Source organism: Helicoverpa armigera, chromosome 13 (assembly GCF_030705265.1).
Source record: "Helicoverpa armigera isolate CAAS_96S chromosome 13, ASM3070526v1, whole genome shotgun sequence".
Taxonomy (NCBI): Eukaryota; Metazoa; Arthropoda; class Insecta; order Lepidoptera; family Noctuidae; genus Helicoverpa; species Helicoverpa armigera.
In genome coordinates this window covers 5159063-5181391 of record NC_087132.1, presented here as the reverse complement: position 1 = coordinate 5181391, position 22329 = coordinate 5159063, and the positions used below count along the sequence as shown (strand labels likewise).

At 36.3% G+C, this 22329-nt stretch overlaps 1 protein-coding gene and 1 long non-coding RNA gene across 2 annotated transcripts in view; both read left to right on the top strand.

The window, feature by feature from the left end:
- Window positions 1-22329, top strand: part of LOC135117697 (uncharacterized) — a 192517-nt gene that overhangs the window by 36645 nt on the left and 133543 nt on the right. The gene's annotated exons all lie outside the window — the stretch shown is intronic.
- Window positions 1187-5420, top strand: LOC110371650 (uncharacterized). Its single transcript, XM_021327997.3, has 2 exons — window positions 1187-1461; window positions 5185-5420. The coding sequence occupies exons 1-2, from the start codon at window positions 1270-1272 to the stop codon at window positions 5323-5325; spliced, it is 333 nt and encodes a 110-aa protein (XP_021183672.1). The 5' UTR covers window positions 1187-1269; the 3' UTR covers window positions 5326-5420.

Here is a 22329-nt window from a genome sequence, read left to right as displayed (position 1 = left end):
TGGCGTGCACTTGGAGAGGCTTATGTCCAGCAGTGGACTGCGATAGTCTGATGATGATGATGATGATGATGAAGCAATCATTATCATCATCGCTATCGCAGTCCACTTCTGGACATAGGCCTCTCCAAGTGCACGCCACTGAGATATAAGGTGGAAAACACAACAGCAATCAAATCTACACTTCGTAAAATCCTGCATAAAGTTTCCCTATTGGTCGTAAAAGTACAAATTCAGTTATCCATTCTGCCATCCAGAATTAAAATTCCTAATAGAATATGAAATTTCCTTGAACACGATAAAAGAAGCGAGAACACTTTGTTAGCAAAATGTAAATAACCGATACACTGTGTCGAGGTTATCGGGAATTTTACGCAAAGAATTCTGATAAGCTGCAAAGAAATATTCTAAATTTAATTTAATAACTTAAATCTCTGACGTTGACCAGCTATTTTCTTTAAGAAGTTGAAAATAAACTGTGTAGTATAAGATTTGCTGACAATATTTTATAATCTACGATATTACTTCTTAGATTCAAATACTTAACATCCCCCATAAAAAATACCAACATTTTCAGATACATATCAACTCTGCTTAAGTTATACAAATACTACTAGCGTTAACTATATTCAAAGTCAAACTTGTAAACTTATAAGTTCACTAATTTGCATTCGACCTACATGGACTGCGAAAGACCCTGATGTAATGCGTATTTCGCTAACTTATTCGAACGTGGGCGATGTCTTTGGCCACGCTGAGTCCTTGTGACGCCGACCCTTGCCGAATGTTTACAATAACAACCCTAATTACCGAGTCACCAAATTAAGAACAGCTAGTGCTAATAAACGGTTAGATGGCTAATATTATGCTGGCATTGTTACAATTAACATTTTGGGCCATTTCATACCTTACCTATTACAATTACGGTGAATATATCATGAACATTGTCAAAGACTCGTGTAAGACAAATGTGCTAAATAGTTACCGAGCCTAGTAAATGATTCAGAGCTCACCGATGGTTATGTTTCAGCTAACGAAACGTAATTAAAAGTACGTTGAGGGAAATCAATAAAGTGTGTGGGTTTGTATATACAAAACAATGTACGCGGTCACGAGAGCCCTTGTTTTATACCTAAATACTTTTTTCCGCTTGCTCACATCGTGAGGTAAACGAGTTTTTGTATACGAGCGACGCGAAGGCGAGTTAACCAGTCGATCGACATCCACTGGCCGGGTCGCATTACCTAATACGTTACAAACATTACAAGCAAAATGAAGACCGCGCCTGTATTACTCGTTGTTCTTTTGTCAATCATTTGTGTCGTCCAATGTAAGGATTTAATTGTGGGTTCCAGTTTTAACAACAGATTGATACATCAACAAAAAGCTGAATACAATGCTATCCCGCTCAAGAAGCGTGTTAAGGAAGTCTTCTTCTCCGATCCAGGACAACAAATCATTAAGGTAACATGATTTACGTGTTAATTACATTTAAAATATGAAACCTTTATTTCAAGGCTGCTCCTAATTAACTATAAATACCGTCAGAAATAGTTGTTTTGTAGATATTATCAGATGGCATCTGGCATTATATAAGACAAACTTTGGAATGGAATTGCAAAAAAACTTTGGTGTAATTCCAGACGCTATTTCGCACTAGTGTGGGGGAGTCTCGAATTAATTTTCTGTAAAAGGCTTAAAACATTTAATTATAATTTAAAACCTTGACTTTATCGAGTTACGTAGAAGTTGGTAATGGGAACTGGCACTAAGAGTTTTATAAACAAAGTTAAAGGTGATCTAATTGCGACTACAGCGACTTGCAAGTAAACCTGTTCGATTAAATAATGTATTCATTGAACAGATTCTTGGAATTAAACTTGGCTTGAAACTTACTACAGAACTTGTTTACTAATATTTTCGTATGCGTCAGTTGGGCCGACAGATTGTGCGCTAATGAACAGCGCCAGAGGCTAGACCAAGTAAACACGTTTGCTATTGCTTTGTTTATTTATGTGTTCCGTCTGGGATGCAACCTTAAATACTTACTACCTACTTATAAAAACGTTTTCGTTTTTAAATAATTCAATGGCTCTGCAAATTTTGGATGCATAGTATCCTTTTAGTGTTAAGTACAAAGTCCACATAACGACGTGCAATAAATCTCATGATTAAATTAAACAGTTTAAATAATTACACTTATCACAAATGTGTTATATCAGAGTTCATAACGTGCGAGCTAGGTAACAGCAAACTACCTACGCCGTTGTTTTAATTCCAGTCATAACCAGTTGAAATCTAGAACAAGCAATGTGTTATATTTTATAACAACTTCGTACATAACTCATGTGGCTTTCGCGTTTATGCCATAGGCCCTGTACAGTACACAGCTAATTGTAAGCAAACATTCCTTACATTTTTGTTGAAATAAGTAGTACTGTGTCAGTGGAGGTATGCGTGTATTATTCCGGGACGCAATGCAGGATAAAAGTCCGCACGATTCAAAACAATATCACGCGAGTATTATCCGGAAGGGTAGGCAGACCTGTGCGGACAGCACAACCCGTTTCATCAGTCATGCTCAACACGTTTGTGATGGTGCATTGTAATATTATGTCATTAATCCACACTGAGATTCATATCAAGCATACATAGGCATGTATTACATTCTAAACATCTTACAACCTCAGCTTGAGTACTCCCTAGGAACATTTTTAACTTATGCAGTTATGACGCAGAAAACCTCTCACACTGGGAAATATGCTGCAATATCCTAATATGGCAATTCCAGTTCACTGTTGTTAACATACCTGCCTGTTATTTAATAGAAATAATAGAGATAGAAGTATCCTAACAACTATAGAATCTAAATAAAGCACAATTAATAATTAACAATAAGAACAGCGTTAACGGGGTCTCTGCAAATAACCCTACCAAAGAATGTACCTACAGCTACCTAACAAAATTAGGCTGACTCCTACACCGTGTTTGGATAGCCTTAATACCTTCCTCACGAGAAGCTAGAACTATTGGATGTTTTGAGACCACACGGCACACATATCCTGTAAGTAAAGATCATTCTGAGAAAAGGTTTTCTTTTATTGGAAATCGCACTGTCTAACATAAACGCATGTAGTGTATGTAGGTAGTGCTGCCTACACCGGGATATATTTAAACTGTAACTAAAGCGCCGAACTTATCCATTTAATTGTTGGACAACTCAAACGCGGACAGTTTTTTGTCGTAACAGCCTAAAAAGCCTTTTTGCCGTACCGTTCTACACTTGCGTGTCATATAAAGCTTTGTTTGCCACTATAAATAAAAAACTGAGATAGATTTTTTGCGATTTTTTTGACGGTAATTGAACATTCGCTGCTTGAAACGAAAAACCTTGCACGTAGTGTTGAATTTTATGTTCACTATTAATTTCATGAAAAAAAACCTTGTCAATTCAATTGACCAAGTGTGATTACAGCAAGTGTATAGTCGAGGGTGCGACCGCTTAGCGCAAATTTCATGGATTTTCCTGGATTTTTTCCTGGATTTTTATCTAGTTGGTGTCATTAAGTAAACCCGTTTTACACAGCATTTCCTAAATCGAATAAAATACATAGGTACAGTGACAGTTTTTTAATTAAAAGTGTTTTAGACGATTAATGAAATATTATTGTCATGTCAGCACCATTATTATTCTGACAATAGACATTATTATTATAATAATTCATCCGAACTGTGCACAATAAATATAGAATATAAATATTCTAATTGATTTAATTAGAATATTAATTAAATCATGCAGCTTACGGTTTTATATAACAAGGTTTTTATGGAATATCCTTTGTAGTGATTGTTAAGTTTATTTAACGATAAATAAGGACTAGTGAATAGAAGTCTCAATTAATTTTGTGCAAATTAATTTGCAATTCTTTGAGTGATACCAAGAAATTGCAAAAAGCCGTAAATCCGCACTTGGAAAAGTTTGGTGCTTTCAGAAGTAACAAATTAAATATTATTGGGGTATCAATAATTATAAATATTAATTTAATTACTCTACTTATAAGAAAATAATTCATTTCAGAACAATAGAGATATTGTGATTCTCCTTTATGCAATAAGTTTGTGTTTCGTGTGTGAATACTTCAGTAAAATATCACCAAGATCTAGATTGCTTCACGTGTATCCTCATAAAGGTTATCCGGTTTCCCCCGAGAACTAGACTAAGTGTGATGACTCACAAGTCACACCGTTCGTCGTCGACATTATTATAAAATCAAGAATCAAGTCACCAACCTTGACACACTGAACGTTTATCAATAATAAATATTACTATTATTCAAATATACGAAAAACTACGCAGTTGTTGTGAGACCATTAACGAAATATGTTCCTTAGTTGAATCTCATTTTTTGAATATACTTAGTAGTATGGCACAAAGCTATATTTCGATACATTATTTATTTTCAAGCAGTCAATAAAATTACGTTCAAAATAATTGATTGGAAATTATTTATCCAAAAGATGTCACTTAGTGAATTTGTAGTTTTAACCTTTCTTGATTTATAGGTACCTATACAACAAACAAAAACACTATATATCAATCACAAAACTCGTAGGTTATTTAAATCAAACAGCACAGATAAGGCAGACACATTTTATGCAAAATTAAAGTAATAAAAATCATGCATCTCTCTGCTGCAGGTTTCTTGTGTCATTACGTAACTCTATGCTACGTAATGATGATCTAAGAACCGTTATCATTATTGTTTACTCATCTGCTCATAAATAATATAATCAAATGACTCCGTTATAAAGTCTATCGAAGGCGAAACTTATGATATTTTATCACATATTCCAAAAAAATGCCAGAAGCATAATAATGTCTACACTGCACAACTGGATTACTGGAAATACTTTTAAGTGATTAAACACACTACAATATACCTAATATCAATAAAAATCTAATCTTCAGTACTTAGGCTTTTAATTGTGAATTTAGAAACGTGCATTCAATTTCTTAATTTTATGCCTCATGTTTCAATTTGAAACGCTTTTTGACAAGGTTTTTGTATGAACAGTTTTCATTTTGCGATGCCGCGTTAAAATTTTCAGCAGTTTCCATATCCAGAAAAACTCCCTTTCAGAACTATTTATTAATTGCCACTAATTTGTATTCTATGATTTTTCCAGGGAATAATTCTCCGAGACCTAGACCACACTGAGGCTATCCCCAGTGTCACCGCTGGCGGCGTCGGCTTCTCGTATGCCAACATCAGGCTGAAGAGCGAACGAGGATCAGGCCTCAACTACCAGGTCGAAATCTACGTCTAACAACAGTACAATAATGTATCAGTAACGTTTTAAATATATATTTATAAAAATGTCACACTGCACTCAGTAATTTTAAATAAATATTTTTAGTAAGATTCTGCTATATTTATTGTGTAATGGAGATTCAGAAACATCGGTTCTTCTAACTTATTAACTTGCTTTGATTAGTAATCCAGGCAACCTTTAATTATGAGTACCAGTCTGCCTTCAAGCAATTTGCGAATATTTTTAGGCCGAGAATCTAGACCATCAATCCATTAGTATTTAATTAATTACTATAATACAAAAAAAAGCCTTTGTTATAGGGTATTGGTACGAACCTAAAACATTAAACTAACTATTCTTTGTTGACGCACTCGACACTCATAAAGTTTGGGTCACTGGCTCACTTAATAGGTATAACAACCAAACAGTTTAACTATCAAAACAATAATGATAACAAATGAAAGCCGACCACTATACTCGTAAAATAGTAACATCACCATGTTAATTTCACAAAGCTAATAATTTATTAATGTACTCAAGGATTGGGTTATTACATTACGGTTTATGTTAATTTTTGGTCTAATTAACCTAAATTTTAATACCGCACCGACCAGAATCAGAGCTGTATATAATTATATTATTAGTTATAGTCGTGCTTATTAGTTTCATTGCAGGAATTGTTATGTTCTAATTATACTTAATGTAATCATGTATTTTTATGCGGAACACCAACCATAACAATGGGTACAATTTATTATGTTCACCATGTAAGGAAAACGCTAAGAGGAAAATATAGCGAGCAGGCTGAATGATGTCACTGTCAGCAGTGGCCAACAAGAGACCTTACAACAACAGGAAATCTTCATTTAGCGAGGTTGATTGCCGAATGATGGCCGACAATTGCCGACCAGCCGACCGTGTTTACAAACTTGCGCACCTACATTAACAAATTATGTTTTAAGCCCAGCGATCAATCCAGCCTTTTCTTTTATCCACAAAAACTTAAACTCACGTTGTTTTCTCCAGACTAGTTTACCTGACACTAATTAGTTGAAGACAAACGACTTTTCTTTTCGCTTGATGCTATTCAAAACATTAAAAGATCCCTAGACTGTTTATACGTCTGGATAAATTGTTTTTGTTCAGTCTTTTAAATAATGTAACAATGGTCCGTGATTTTAAGACAAGCAGACAATATTTTGATAAGTTATCTAGCATTTAAATGAGTTGAAACCTTATGCTTGACCCCATCGCTTCTCAGAATACACGTTGTTTGCTCACAGTAAGTAATAATGATTTGATGTGGTTGCATGAGAGCACTACATCGGTATATTTAATGGTTAAGAACTTCTTAAGTATGTAACGTTTTGGTTAGTGGTAGGTACCCTAGTAGGTAGAAAAATAAAAAGGAATTTAGTAATTGGTATAAGTCTATATTGTACAAAAAGATCGGCCGAGCCGGGAGTGGGTTTAGAATAATCGAGCACGCGTTAAGTTCTGGCCCGCTATAGAACACTACTACCCTGTATAGTCAGGCAGCTCGGCAGCGGTCAGGCGGGGTAAGTGTGCAGCGCGCTAGTAGATGCCGGACGCGCAGGTAGATGCAGGACACGTAGATAGGCGCGGCACGTAGGTAGGCACAGGCACGTAGGTAGACACAGGCGCGTAGGTAGACACAGGCACGTAGGTAGACAAGCGCGTAGGTAGGTGCACTTAGGGTAGGTGCACTACGGTAGGTGCACTGGAGGTAGTCAGTTACTTGAACCCTGGAATGTCCGTTATGTTCCGTCTTAGTTACGGTCCGGTTATATTCCAGCCACGACTGCAACATCCCGATTTCCACTTACTCACTACCTAACTAGATGGAAAGCAGTGATCAAGCACTAAATAGCATCGAGATGAGGCAGCCTAGGCAGCGTGACAAATTATAGTACAGCTAACCAAAATGTAATCTGAATGCAAGTGATGAGGGTGAAAGTATTTGCATGATTTAAAAAGCAAAGCACTATTTTAAATGAAGTTAATGAAATTAATAAATAGGTAGTCACTATAAGAAATTATTTGAAAAGAAGAATATGGAAAAATAATTGTAGGGCGTGGCCCTCATGACACGGTCTAAGTGCACCGGTCATGTAAGGTCAAATACCACATGATATTTTTTTTAAAAGCGTTATGGAAATAAGTACATAGGCCATAGGTAATATTCCACAAGAACAGCAACAAAGGCGTGATCGTAGCATGATATAACATAATGAATGCACAATGAAATTAGCAAGTCATTCTACGACACGTCACGTACTCACGTATAACTTTTCTAGATGCACATAATAAGTAATATTTTGCAACACTCACCCGATCTGGGGTATACACTGACTTTAAAAGTTATTTTAAAAGCACAATAGTTTATTAAAGGTTAATTTATTTGCAATAAAATCGCGAGTTAAAAATGTACATAGACCAGTAGTAGTAGTAGACTGTATCGGCTCGCGGCGTCGTGCTAGTGCCCGTCTCGCGATTGACCGCCGGCTCTGCTCGCGTCGCCTCATAGGAGGGATAGTTCGCCGAACCGGTTTCCGTCACCCGTCATCGGCTCACGCAAGTCTAGTATTTTTAAATATTCAAAATATAACGTACAACGTTACAAGTACTCCAACATTGCTTCCACACCCGGCTCGATTACTAGACACTAGACAGACACTTTGCATTCGCTAAGTGCCAACTTTCTGACTGCATAACTTGATTTATGTCTCATCAGTTTAACTCAATTTTAAAATGGTGGAGATCACAACGTGGAAGGAAAATGTAACCAACACTTAATGTTTATTCGCTCCAGCTATCATACATATTATTTGCAGGCTTATTATAAACAGATAAACCAATGCACTGCTGAGCATTATTTCCAAGAAGCTGATAAGTATCTAAACAAATATGGTCAAAGAGAAGTAATAGTTATGAACTGTTAAAACTAATATCTTTATTTTATACTAAACATATTGTATACTGTGTATTAAAATATTATATAATAGCATGTAGATACATGCAAACAAAATCAGAATACATGGTGTTGATTGATAGGTCGTTCATAACTATCTAAAATGTATGAGCTATTCAAATCTATTTGGTTTTACTATTTACTAATTCACGCAAACACAGCGCACCGCATCAGTGGCCAACATCAATACCATTTTAAAACATAAAAGCGTGTAAAAATAAACATACATATTTGCACTTCGCAAATAACACACATTTTCTGATCTCTTGAGCTTTAACTGAAAAGCATAAAAAAACAAAAGAAGACAGCTATTGATTTATCTGAGTTCTAAGTATAATATTTACAGGTAAAGCAATGTCAATGCGTAAATCCAAACCCGCCTAAATTAAATAGTCAGTATTTAGAGAGACTTCTTTCTTCTTTTTATATATTTTTTTGTTAAATATCTGACAGTATTTAACGGATTATTTTTCTAGTTATTGAACACTATTAAGAGTACCTTTATTTTAGTGTTTTAAACGGTATGTTTTATTTCATGCTTTTCAGTAGCTATAAACTTAAATATGCTTCGACGGTGTACAACACGATGTCAACGTGGCTTTTATGACAACATCCATCATCTGGATCTATAATAATAGATCTATCTTATCTTTCGAATCATTTCGTTCCAATGACTTTCTTATGGGTTTTGATTCGGAACATAATTGAAATCGGACTTTATTACCCGCTTTAAATATCATATAAATAAACGAGCTATGGTCATTTATTGTAACACAAGCGTAGATTTATATAGTTATGTTTTGATATTATGAACGAGACCATTGAAAGCAAAATCGCGCTTGGCTTGGTTCTTACAATTGATATTGTATCAGGCGCTATTGTACAATAGCTGCATAATATTAACTCATGACTCAACCTATTACCATAGGAGTGATGCATTGTTTTATTATGATAGCCATAGACATACATCAACGTTTGTACTATATTACTGTATACAGGAAGACGCATTTGATGAACGCTGGTGTAATATCCTGCGTCGTGTTGCTGCGAACGATGCGAAATATACGAGCACTTCGTTAATTTCTACATGACTCATGTATTGTACAATACTATATTATATACAGCTACAGTTGATTCAGAGCGTGTAACTTATCCTTTCAAAAAAAATGGATATGTCAATCGAAAGCTTACAATATTCACTTTCAATGTGGATCGAAATAGAATATCGAAAATAGTTTTTGAAACGTGTGCTTAATAAAAATGTCATCCGAATTTCAAACACTAAATCTGTTGAAAGGATGTTTCTTTTTTTTTAAATCAACATTTCAAAAGATCAAAAGTATTATGGTAGATACTTTTTACGGGAATGATTTCAATGCGGGATTTCGATTGAAGGTATTCCACTAAAAGATTATAGTAAATCTACTGAATATAAAAGATATATCTTATGTATACGTAGCCCGTCTTTACATGAACGTAATTCTCTGCTGTCGTCAGATATTATTTTATATACGGTTAATGTTCAACAGGTAATAACGCATAAGCGACGCACGTATGATGACAGGGATCCTATTATCGCCCCTCGACCAAAGACCCGGGGCTGGCTGTCCTATACAAAGGGTCTCCGCTAATTTATTACCAAAATATCTTTAACACCACCCGCCTACAGATAATTAGACACCTACATTACGAAATATGTTCTCTAAAATATATGTGCGAGGTTCGGATTATGTTTTTACATAGGTACCCATTATGTATTACGAAGTCGGTAGGCACATTTGAATTATAAGGAAAATTTATAGAATCTGAATAGGTAGATATAGCACTAATTACCCAAGTTTCGCAGAAAAAGCCGCACCCGTAATATCCAGAAAATGCCACAACATCGGGCTGTTGTAAAAACTCGTATATCTCGGAGACATAAACCGAGTCTTTAGAGATTATAATAAAAATAAATTAAAAGCGACAGCCCATTAAAACAGCTCAGGCCTTGAGTGCTATGCATAAAGTTGGGCATAATTTGTGAAAACATGCTTAGCCTTCCGTCAGCTAAAATGATTTCATAAATACGGGCGCGCCGTCCGCTCCACAGATTTATAACAGATCAATTTTGCGTTAATTAGAAAATGTCACTCCCGAACGCTTTGACAGCGTTAACGAAAATATGTTGTCTGTTTTAACGATCAAATTAATTTGCAATACAAGTGCGTACATTATATTTGTATTGTGTGGAACATCTAAAACGCTTTCATTATGTTTCACTTATACACAGGCTTTAAACAATTTATGTATTGACTTTTCAGTTTCAGCAAATTAAATATAAACTGGAAGGAAGATTTCAAGACTATCTTTGATTGGACAGACGTTAAACTTTGTAATTGATAAGGACTATTTTTCTTACAAAACTTTTTGGACAAAAGTAAGAAATTGATTGGGCCACTGCAAATCTATCTGTAACTAACCTTTGTTTTATGATCGCCTAAGGCATGGAATGAATTTCTGTCCAAATTGGATGAGTCTTAAAATAAATGTTAGTGTATCGAACATTGTTAATTAATTCAAGGAATATTATATCTATCATTATTGTGTTTTACTACCACTAGGTATTTACTTGTAAAAAGAAAACTATTTATTCGACTCTTAGGTATATTTTATTTGGCTTCGTGTAATTGTAAGGAAAGTTTAAGTTATTAAGATAAGCGTGGCTCAAGTGGCTCATGACCATTCTTAAATAAGTAGGCTCAATCTAGAAGCAATATGCATTTTAATATTGCAGACGTATTTTATTCAGGGCTCTCCACCAAGCATTCGTCTTCAGCGGCGTCTCCTTAATGTGATACACGGCAAGTCCTTAGGTGAGATAACAACTTAACACTGCGGAGAAGTCAAGTGCAGTTAATGAACAAGCCGTACGTCATGCAGCAGTCAGGTGCCTGCTCCCCCCCCCTTCACCCTTCCGCCTCCTGCTTGTGACGTCACTGACGCGAGTCGGTGCAGCGCCGACGACTTCGCCGGATCCGCAATTTCCCAACCTGGAAATTACGAATACTAATGAAAACGCAAACGTTGATAGAATAACATCCGCACATACAAAATAGCGTTACCATAAAATGCAGCGTCTTTCATAAACTTGTAAGATATTAAGGAAAACACTATTCCAAGTCCAATTTCGTATTTTTATTTTGGCTGTAAATGCTTTTTATTATTTCGCAATTTCAGTCACAGTGGGGAATAAATTAATGTTCACAGTTCACCTTTTAATGTTTAACATCCATGGCCAATTGATACAACGGTTTACCTTAAAAACAAAACACAAGGGCAATATTTGCATGGATGTATAAAGGTAAATACGGATTTGTACTCTATAAGTAAAGGAAATTGCGACAGAAACTTTGCGAATCGGAGCACGGGCTACTTACATTTGTCTATCTACTCGATAAGTACATACGTAAGTCTCTCTACACAATGTACCTCGTATATATAAAGAAAAATCTTATACTCGGAATCCCCTTAGCGGTCCACTTCCTTGTATTCGTTATCCTTGCCATTTTCCTGTCTATGGTGTAATTTTCTGTGATACTATGATCATAGTTAAGGCGCACTGACCTTTGGTATAACTTTGAACCTCATTGAATTTGTAGGTACCCCGCTCTAGAAATTCATTCGGGTCTCGTTTGTACTCACTTCATATTAGTTTTCAGTCTAGCTGAATTACTGGTAATGAAAATTGAAATATGTACTAGAAATAACGAAACTTCATTTGAATAGTTTTAGATTAGCAGAATACTACAAAAACACAGAAAATGTTCATACTTGTTTGCTTAAAACTATATAAACTTACTTGTAATAAGTAAACTTAATCTCCATGTTTGTTTGGTTCATGTTTGGTGTACAATAAAGAATATTCTATTCTTAATCTTTTTATCGTCCTTTTGTAATGGTAGTAGATAAAGTAGAAAAAAAATGTTAAAATGTGTTTAAGATTAAAAACAAAAAACTATCATACTTAAACAAGTACCATATTTTAACAAGAATGAAATTCCATATTTAAAATTCTTATAAAAATAAACTTATTCTAGGAGTGGCACCAAATGTTCTGAGGCATGAGCAGAGTTAGCCGACGCGACTTGCGCGAAGGATAGCGTAAGCTACAATTTATGAGGCAATTCATCAGATCTCTGAGAGCTCCAAGAGCCTTATTCCATTCCTGTGGAATAGTGGCATGACAACGCAAATTATATCGATACCATACTTCTTACGTTGTTGCCACGCTCTCCATGTCAACTTATATTGCACAAACAAGGTAGATTCCTAACGTTTGTTTATATTTTCCAAACTTGTACCGACATTAGGAAATATGTTGCATCTTCATAATATTTCATGAACAAATTGTCAAATCATATGTATTTTTTAAATTCTCTTGTTCTGAAAACTCTAAACCATGACGCCGCATTGTCCGTAACTTATTTTGAAGCACAACTTGAATCCACCACGTCCACATGCAGGGATATTTTGTCAAAAATGCAATATTCAGTCAAACATTAATTCATACTACCGTAACAGGATTTTCTGAAACCTCCATTGAATTGTATCAAACCTCTGCTCCATTTGCAATAGAAAATTTAGTTAGTACCTATTTCGTTACGACTTTTCAACGTAACAATAGGTGCAAATTAATGATGATCATGTATTGGAAACCAATCATAATTATTTATGTATAGTCACAAATAATTCAACGCAATAAATACAATACAATGCAGGTAATTTTCAATGCAATAAATACGTACAAGTGCCATAATTATATCCACATTCAGTTTGTTTTATCAAAAATTAAATGAATACAAGAAAAAAATTCAAACACAAACAAAACTACGCCTGAGTACCTACTTAAAATTAAAAACTTTAAGATTAGTTTAATACAATTTAGTTACAACACGAAAACTTCAAACGGGCGCCTACGAAAATGGGCGCTTAATTATGTACCTGGTAAGAAAAAGTGTGCTATTTATATTAGCAAGTCTAACTCCGTCGTTATAAGGGCCGCCGTACACGGACTGCTCGAGCAGTTAGCGGCTGAGTGAAATACACGGACCGCTCGAGCGGTCGGCGTCGACTGCTTGAGCTGTCGGTTGTTGACTGCTCGAGCTACGACCCAACAGCTCGAGCAGTCAAATGAGAAAACAGACGCCGCGAGGCCGCAAAGGGCGGGGGGGAGAGGGAAGTCGGAGAGCTGTCGACTGCTCTAGCGCAGTCAACGGCTCGAGCAGTCGGTGTATGCCTCGCAACCGCTCGCGAGCGGTCGACGGCACGATGGAATTTCATCATGCAGTTGACGGCTTGAAGCGGTCACGACTGCTCGAGCAGTCGTGTGTACGGCAGCGAATGAATGACTATAGTTCACTGCGCGGTCGCGGCTTTAAGCAGTCGGTCTCAACTGCTTGAAGCAGTCCGTGTACGGCGGCTCTAACAGTGAGGGCCGCCGTACACGGACTGCTCGAGCAGTTAGCGGCTGAGTGAAATACACGGACCGCTCGAGCGGTCGGCGTCGACTGCTTGAGCTGTCGGTTGTTGACTGCTCGAGCTACGACCCAACTGCTCGAGCAGTTGATTTTCAAAAAACAGTCGGCAAATGAGAAAACAGACGCCGCGAGGCCGCAAAGGGCGGGGGGAGAGGGAAGTCGGAGAGCTGTCGACTGCTCTAGCGCAGTCAACGGCTCGAGCAGTCGGTGTATGCCTCGCAACCGCTCGCGAGCGGTCGACGGCACGATGGAATTTCATCATGCGGTTGACGGCTTGAAGCGGTCGCGACTGCTCGAGCAGTCGTGTGTACGGCATCGAATGAATGACTATAGTTCACTGCGCGGTCGCGGCTTTAAGCAGTCGGTCTCAACTGCTTGAAGCAGTCCGTGTACGGCGGCTCTAACGAATTACGTCACGCTATGTGGCTAATAAAGCCTCGGGGCATGGCTCCAGATTACGGAGCTAATACGAACGAAGCACCGACGGTGTTTGTGAAAGACGTTATAGAATGCTTATTATGTATCAAAATCGTTAAGTAGCTCCTCGGGGAACGCAAACACCTACTCTATTTTAAATATTTTAGAGCAGGCACCCGATCGCTCTTTAATATTCCTGGTGAAAACATATTTCGTCTCTTGCCGCTCAATTTATTTCTGAAAAAGTGTTCGTTAACGGCTGCCGATATCAGAGAAGGAAAGGTGCACGGCTATTTATATTCCACATTGAAAGGTTTGTTAACGAAAACCCATGATTCAAAAATATACGATCATAAAATCTTTATTTCATTAATATATGACACCTACTCAAAATAACAAAGAAAACAGCTTTTCCATTTTTAATGCCTCGTTAAAAATAAAGAGGAAAACTAAACGAAAATCAATGTTCATTTTATAGCCCACAAACATTCGTCAGAAAGTTATAAATGTAATAATGCTATGTAAGTAGGTCATGTACCTTGAACTATGTATTGAACTGATAAGGCAGGGCGACATAACTGCGATGCCTGGCAGCAGTACCGGCACGGCTAACTAACTCACAACTATTCAGCAAGAATGTTACACTTCCATACAAAAGTTTACTTGTATAAGTACATTAAGCTATATACGCTTTCGACTTATCCCGCCGGACCGTTACTTAAAATTGCATCGTTTTGTTACGGGCTAAGTAAAGTAAGTACAGTGCTTAGTGGTACTGGTATTTGGACTGAGCTGCGGAAGTTAAATGAAGTTCAGTGTAATTACTCTCGGAGAGGCGGTTAACTCGGCTCGGTTATGGTGACAGCCACTGGCGCACGCCTCGCGTCGCCTCGCCTCTAATTGAGGCCAATATTAATAATGAAATACTGTTTCGAATAAAAGGAAAATCTGTTTATTGTATTGAAACTGTATTAAGCATGAAACGAAAATTTTCATGAAAGATATTAATAGCCGGGATACAACAACAAAGGACTTTATTAAAATTCCTGTTAAGTGTGAATTTACATGAATGTATGAAGAAACGTATAAACAAACAGACATATCATGATTAACGTCCATGGACATTTAAATGACAAATAGATATATAGTGTTAGAGCTGCAAACAATAGTTAATAAATCTAAATTAGTATGGCAGTCAGATGCACACATTTCAAAGGTATTTGCAGTAGGTATTGCATATAGCACATACAATACATCCCCACATAGGCATCTATAGAGGTGTGGCTGAACAAACATTCTGCTTAACCATGGCGTTTATCCAACTATTTGTGAAATTCTAAAGCTTCTATTTGTGCACGATGCATTTGCCTAGTTACACAGCCAGCGGCAAAATGAGTTGGACAACTGTGCTAAGAGCCAATTTTCACCATTTTTTTATTTCGTCGACTTTCAACACCCGTCAACTAATTAATGTGCGAATTTTAATCCAGAATTTTGAATTTCCACTAGTGTGCCTGTGCTGACAATCTCCTCTCTTGCTGCCTGCTATTTTATTTTTGCTACAGATACCATGTTTCCAAGCAATTTTATCTGCGTTTTTTTTATTCGTTTTATTTAAGGAAAAATATCTATTTACACGTAGATGCACCACCGATGACGGTGAATGTTAACGACAACAAGATCAACAGTGCACATAATTTTATTATATTATTTGTGAAGATGTATATCTCATAAATATCAGTTCGGCTGGTTGTCGAATGTCTAGGACGCTGCCGAAACAAAGGATCTAACTAGATTTCTCAAGGTACCTGCTATTTCCTTTTATTGTCTTTAGTCTGGCACTGCTTGCTACCCGCGTGGGTTGAACGGTGCCAAATGAACATTACTAATTCTTGTAGTTAAAGGGAAAATGTTCATTTACCTACCTACGTTTCAACATAGCGTGTTGAAAACATATTGGGAAAAACACGCTATTCAAAATGAATTCGTGTAGTTACCTATATGTTTTTTCAGATAACCTGGTTTACTCATTTCTGATTAATGAAATTCTGTGTTTTCTAGATAATTACAAAACTCTTATAAAATCTGATCTGGGCAGTTCTTATCCCAATTCGGCCCCAGTTTTACAGTTTTTTGGAAAATCTGGTAAAAGGTTGAAGTTGAAGTCCGTATGAAATATTCTCTAAAGATTTCCCCTAAGAAAAATCATATAATTCTCTTCCAGGTAAAAATCTCTGAAGTCCGCTTCTAGTATAACTTTTGCGCTTTTTATATAATTCAGGTTAAACATGAGAAGTTCCTAAATAACGAGAAAGCTACGAGTCGCGAATTGTCTGCACAGTCTCTTAGAAATAAATCAGGCACTTTTTACTGCTGCGCGACACGTAACAAAATTGATTAAATACAAACTAAGTAGGTACATAGCTTCGTTATTTGTCGAGATAATGTTCGTTTAGTACTTCAGTCTACGAAATAAAGACTGAATATGAAAGTTGAAAGTGCACCATTTTGTACATAATTTTTTAACTTCAGTGATTAAATATATTCTTTATCATGTAAAACCTCTTGAAGAGCAGATTGTTCCAATCTGGACAGCCAAGTTTAAATCTTGCGCAAACATAATATTCTTGCCCATTTCAAAATTGTAACCTAAAATTATATCAAAATGCAAATAACCAGTTACATGAAATTTATTGTAAGTACCTATATAAAAATATGTTTTAGTACGTTACAGGTAAAGCACAATTTTATTAACTTTATTCTAAATAAATTTGTTCTTGATGATATTATTCATTTCTTGTTTTATTCTACAGTATAAAAAAACAGAACCCCTAATTATGATAACATACCTAATATTGAACTATTCATATAAGTTACTACTTTAACGACAATATTTTCTAATCCGAAAAGCTAAAGGTTAAAATAACGTTGAAACTGACTTAGTAGAGTTAGAGCTCATTATAATGTCGGCAAGCTCCAAGTCAATCAATCCAGCCAGTGTTGCGTTAATACGTGATAAACAGGTAGAATATTTAATTACCGATTAGTGGTGCGAATATAATTAGGTGTTACTCGCATTAGTGATGTGCGGAACCGTGTGTGTGTATTTATTGGTCGCTAGTGTTGTGATTCAGCGGGTGAGGACGCGAATCGGGCGGGCGTGCGTTCTGTTTGGCGACTGGGTGAGCAAACTCGCGCTCTAGCCGCATTTGCAATTCGTTTGCGGACTACGAAATACTCTGCACCCGACCAAGTCTTTTGTGTAACCGGATTTCTCGGTTAACGACCTAGATTCTGCATATTTATGCAGTTTGGTCACACAATTTTTCGTGTCTGTAACTATCTCTTAAGCCCTCGTTGAATGTGATGTGATGGTGATAACATTTCTCTCTGGTCTTTACTAGATTATATTTGAGTTCTTATTTCTAACCGTCGTACGTAGCAGTTATATTTGTATTATTTTCTAAATGAAACACTTTACTTATATTGCAAAACAAAAGACTTACCAAATCCCCAAAGCTCACTTAAGACGTAAGTACTTTCTCTTCAACTCTGAACTAATTTTCACGCGATGTATCCTTTAGTCTCCAATTAGCAGCTATCAGACAGTAGCACCTGTTAGTCTGTTAGCTGTCGGCTATGCTAGCCGAGCCGACAGCTTGGAGGGTCATGACCCCCGGGTATAGTATGATCATTTGCTGCAGCCAGAATGTGCAAGAATAAATGAGAGCTCAAGTGGAAAACAACGAAGACGACGATAATCGCTGCCTAAGCTACTGTATAAAGACCAAGCAGGTTCTAAGAGAAGACTTGCGCCAACGTAAACACCACAAGTAAAGATGGTGAAAGGTAAAAGCTGTTTACTCCCATAATTAAAAATATAACTTATAGCGTAGCCATTCATTATAGAAACTGTTAACAATGTTAACATAGGCATATTTGAATACGTTATGAATGTAAAAAGATATTAGTATACATATGCGATCACATCTTGTACTTCTTGTAGCCTTTTCTGTTCAAATCTTAACTCTACACAGATGAAGTTATAAGCTTTCGTTAGTTCAAAATAATACGGCTGGCAGCGCAAGATATCTTGAATTTAATTATAAAGTTAGACAATAGTCGTATAGCTACGTTCATGAACCCGTTTAATGTTCACTTTATGAGGAAACAGTCTCAAAAATAAACAAACAAGATAAACATAGGATCCGCACCGGCGCGCCGCGTCGGGGTAATAATCGTACCAGTGTATGAGTGTTGCAAAGGCGCCAGTGGTCGGGGGTTAGAGTGCCGCACGCCGCCGCCGCCCGCGCCGCTGCAACTTACACTAATGCTCTTAATTTTTACACCGAGGGCAATACGAGCGGATCCAAGATTAACAATTGCCCTAAGCTGGGGAGCGAGAAAATTAACTTTTAAATGTAAATTTTACGAGGAAGTCATAACGTGAAAGCTGCCGCGGTTAGCTCTGATTTATTGCACTTGGAATTGAAAGTGTTAAAGGAGTTGCAATCTGAAAAAAGTTTTAATAGGTACCTCTTTAAAGAAATATAAATCATGATTGTAGAGCGAATTTAACTTTGGCAAAGTTGTACAACATTTAGGCTCATCTACTTGAGTGGCTATTTAATGACGGCGCTTATTACGCTAATCAGAAAAGTATTCATTAGCTTCACAGTGGGCGAGGATCATTATATTTTATCCCTCCCCTTTACAAATTTTTGTGAAAATGGTCTAAAATTTAATATTTATTTTGTAACTTTTGCGTAGTCTTCACGCTATTTCAATAGTACCTGTATAGTACTTATAATAGTTAAGTAAGAACCTTAGCTACAGTATCTATGAAATATTTTCTTTCAAACTAAAATCTATTTACGTAATAAAGTATTGGTTTTCTCAAAGTTAATGGGACTTACGGGCCATAACCTAAAATAGAATGCGTATCTTGAAATAACAAACACAAAATACTTGTAAGTCACAGAGAACCTGTCAACAACATAACAACAAAGCCACATTTGATATTAATACGAGTGAATTTCATTCCGTACTCATATTTTTAAACTTGTGTAAGACACATTAATTCCGTAACAAATTTCAATTTCCAAGTACTTGGAAGCTTAACTCTTTGGACCGCAAAGTTATATGGATTGGAACTCTTTAGCGTTGACGAATGGTTGGAGGTAACGAATGTGTACAATCAAAACTTTGAAAAGATTCATTGCCGCAAATTTAGCCAACCAAAAATATGATCCAGCCTGAGTCAAAGAATTTGAGAACGGATGTGGCTCGGGGCTCTGCGATGCCGCTACTCGCTAAACTTTTTCATTTCCACCCACAAGTATAAAAAGCGGATAAGTTTCTGCAAATAAACTATCACACTGGAATATTTTTAAAACTCACACGGATATTTTATAGTCACACATTAACGTGCATTTTAAGACTCATATACCTACCAAAATTTTACTATACTTATTTTGATGAAAAAAAAAACTAAGTAAATAGAACATTAAAATAACAATTCCATGACTTTGCTACGATATCATCTATTTACGAAAAACCACCAATAAAATTAGATAAACGGCCAATAAATTGAATAAGGTAAATCACCTCGCTTTGCAAATTGTAGGTATACCTATTTGAATAAACATAATACCGAGACGATTTAGTATTATACCAAAAGTTGGTTTCATAGACGAGACCGTGGATTCGGAATAATATGTATATTTCATTTGATATTTGAAATAGCTGGATTCACGGAGCACAGTTTCGATCATACCTCTTCACTGAAAACAATGTTCCATTTTTTCTATGAAGGTAAAGGAGGCTCCTTGGTTCACCGGAAGCACTCAATTATGTTATAATCAAGGTGTCCGGAGGTCGAGAGCGACGCGCGACGGGGCCGGCGGCCGGGCCCCGCTCGCGACCCGCTGCCAACTAACTTAAATGTCACGGTTTTAATGCACGACCCATTCATTATTAAAATACGACTCTCAACGTACAACGACCCTCCTTGTAATGATACCTCGGGAAAACTTTCTACGTGGAAAATAATACCGAAATACACAATAATTTCTGCACTCATCTGGGAATGAAAAAAAACCACGAAGTAGCTTATCAGCGCAGTTCGGAATACACTTTACCGTGTTGTTGGCATACATTCCAGTATAACTTTTCAGGTACTGCAAAAAACAGTTTATACTGGCAGCGTATATTTGAAACCATGCAAGTTTTAACTAGATGATTGTATGTGTGTGATTCTGAACCCAAAATAATAAAAAAGATATCTTAATGGGACCTTAACTTTTTATTGGGTTTATCTTGCATGTCGGTCGGGGTTAAAGGGCTTTTCCGGCAGTAACTGGTTTTTTTATTGCTTTAGTTTAGGATACGGCGTTCAATCAGTTCGGACTAGCCAGTTTATGTATTCAAATACAAGCTAAAGTAGTGCCTAATATAAATATAAAGATTAATATCACTATTTGACTGAAATTCCACATTCACAATCATCAGATTTAGTGTGTTAAAGAACACTGAAAGATATTTTAATTTCAATAGACACAGAAAAGTATAATTATTTGATCAACTAATGTTTACCCTGTTACAGGCATAGTCTTTACTCTTTCTATAAGACAGCTGCCCGCCAGCGCTATCTTTCACTGCACGCCATGGCGATTTTAGCAGCTTACAGATATTTAAATCTAGACGTTTACAGATTATTACTTCGCTGTTTTTAGCCTCCAAATTAGTTCAAACCAACCTTCCTGCATGACTTATAGTGTAAGTACCTATCTACTCTTCTTAACTATTTTGATATGCCTATTGACGCTCTTCGGAAAATATATAGTAGCATAACATAGGTATATTTCCAATAGGTACATCATAATCCGATGAATATTATTTTATATTCTGTTTATCATCCGACTACGAAGGATTTTATGCTATCATGTTGTTACAAGAAATACGAAAGCATATCAAATTGATTGATCGCACTGTCATGACGAAGGGAATGTTCCGTATTTGGGTGCGGACAAATCTGTTGTCTTTATATAAGCTTTATTTTACGCATTATAGTGAGATTTGAGCTTTAACTTTTATTTTGATAATGTTTATACTAGTTCTACTAATTAATGTCGTCGAGTATTTATGAACAAGAAAAATTACGAGGTCAAGGCAGGAGTAAATAAATCCTCCATGTACAGAGTACAGAGAAAATAATAGAAAGCTCGGCAAGATTTTTTGTAATTTAGAATGTGTGTCTAGAGAACCGCAAAGAGCTGCCGTCCGATCGTTAATTTGCTCCTTTCTGTGTCGTTCGTAATCAAACAATCACGGCTGGCCGTCGATCGAAGGACGGGACTATAGCGATTTGTTACATATTGTGTTGATATTTCATTTATCACGGTGATTCAATTTTCCCAGCAATTAATCACTGAACAATAGCCGTGGTCAGTAAGCGAATGGCTGGATGAAAAGATAGACTAAGTACCCACTGGAAAATGTCTAAATATAGATGTTAGCATGTCCATTCATAACATCACAGACCTACGCGTTGTTGGTCAAATGGCAACGCTTACAAAATAACAATGTGAGGATAAAATAGAAGCTTATTATATAATACTTTGTATATTTTTGGACTACTTTAAGGTTATGAGATAAGGTAAGGTATGTATCTGACCTTTAACGCCACTTTCAATCACTTTTAAATAATACAGCGGCGTAAGTATATAATACATAGTAGGTTACTTACTTACAGAATTAAACAATTTTGTGTAGTGAATCTTAATTTCTAAATATTTATATTTTGTAGGTATCTATTATTCTCTTTTAAAATAATTCTATATACATTCAATATACCCAAATAACCTATAGAAAAAGTATTATAAGATTTGAATGGCACGTTATTTCGTCAATATTACTCCTCTTTATAAGGGTCCGGTTTGTAGTACAAAGTACTTCTCCGTTGGTATTGACTGGTTCTGAATAATTAATTAGTTAGGGACAATGGCCACTCGTTTCATTCAAGGAATCTATAAATTATGTTTGGATCTGGGGAATATAAAATTCATTGCTTTCTACCTATTTGTGGGTTAA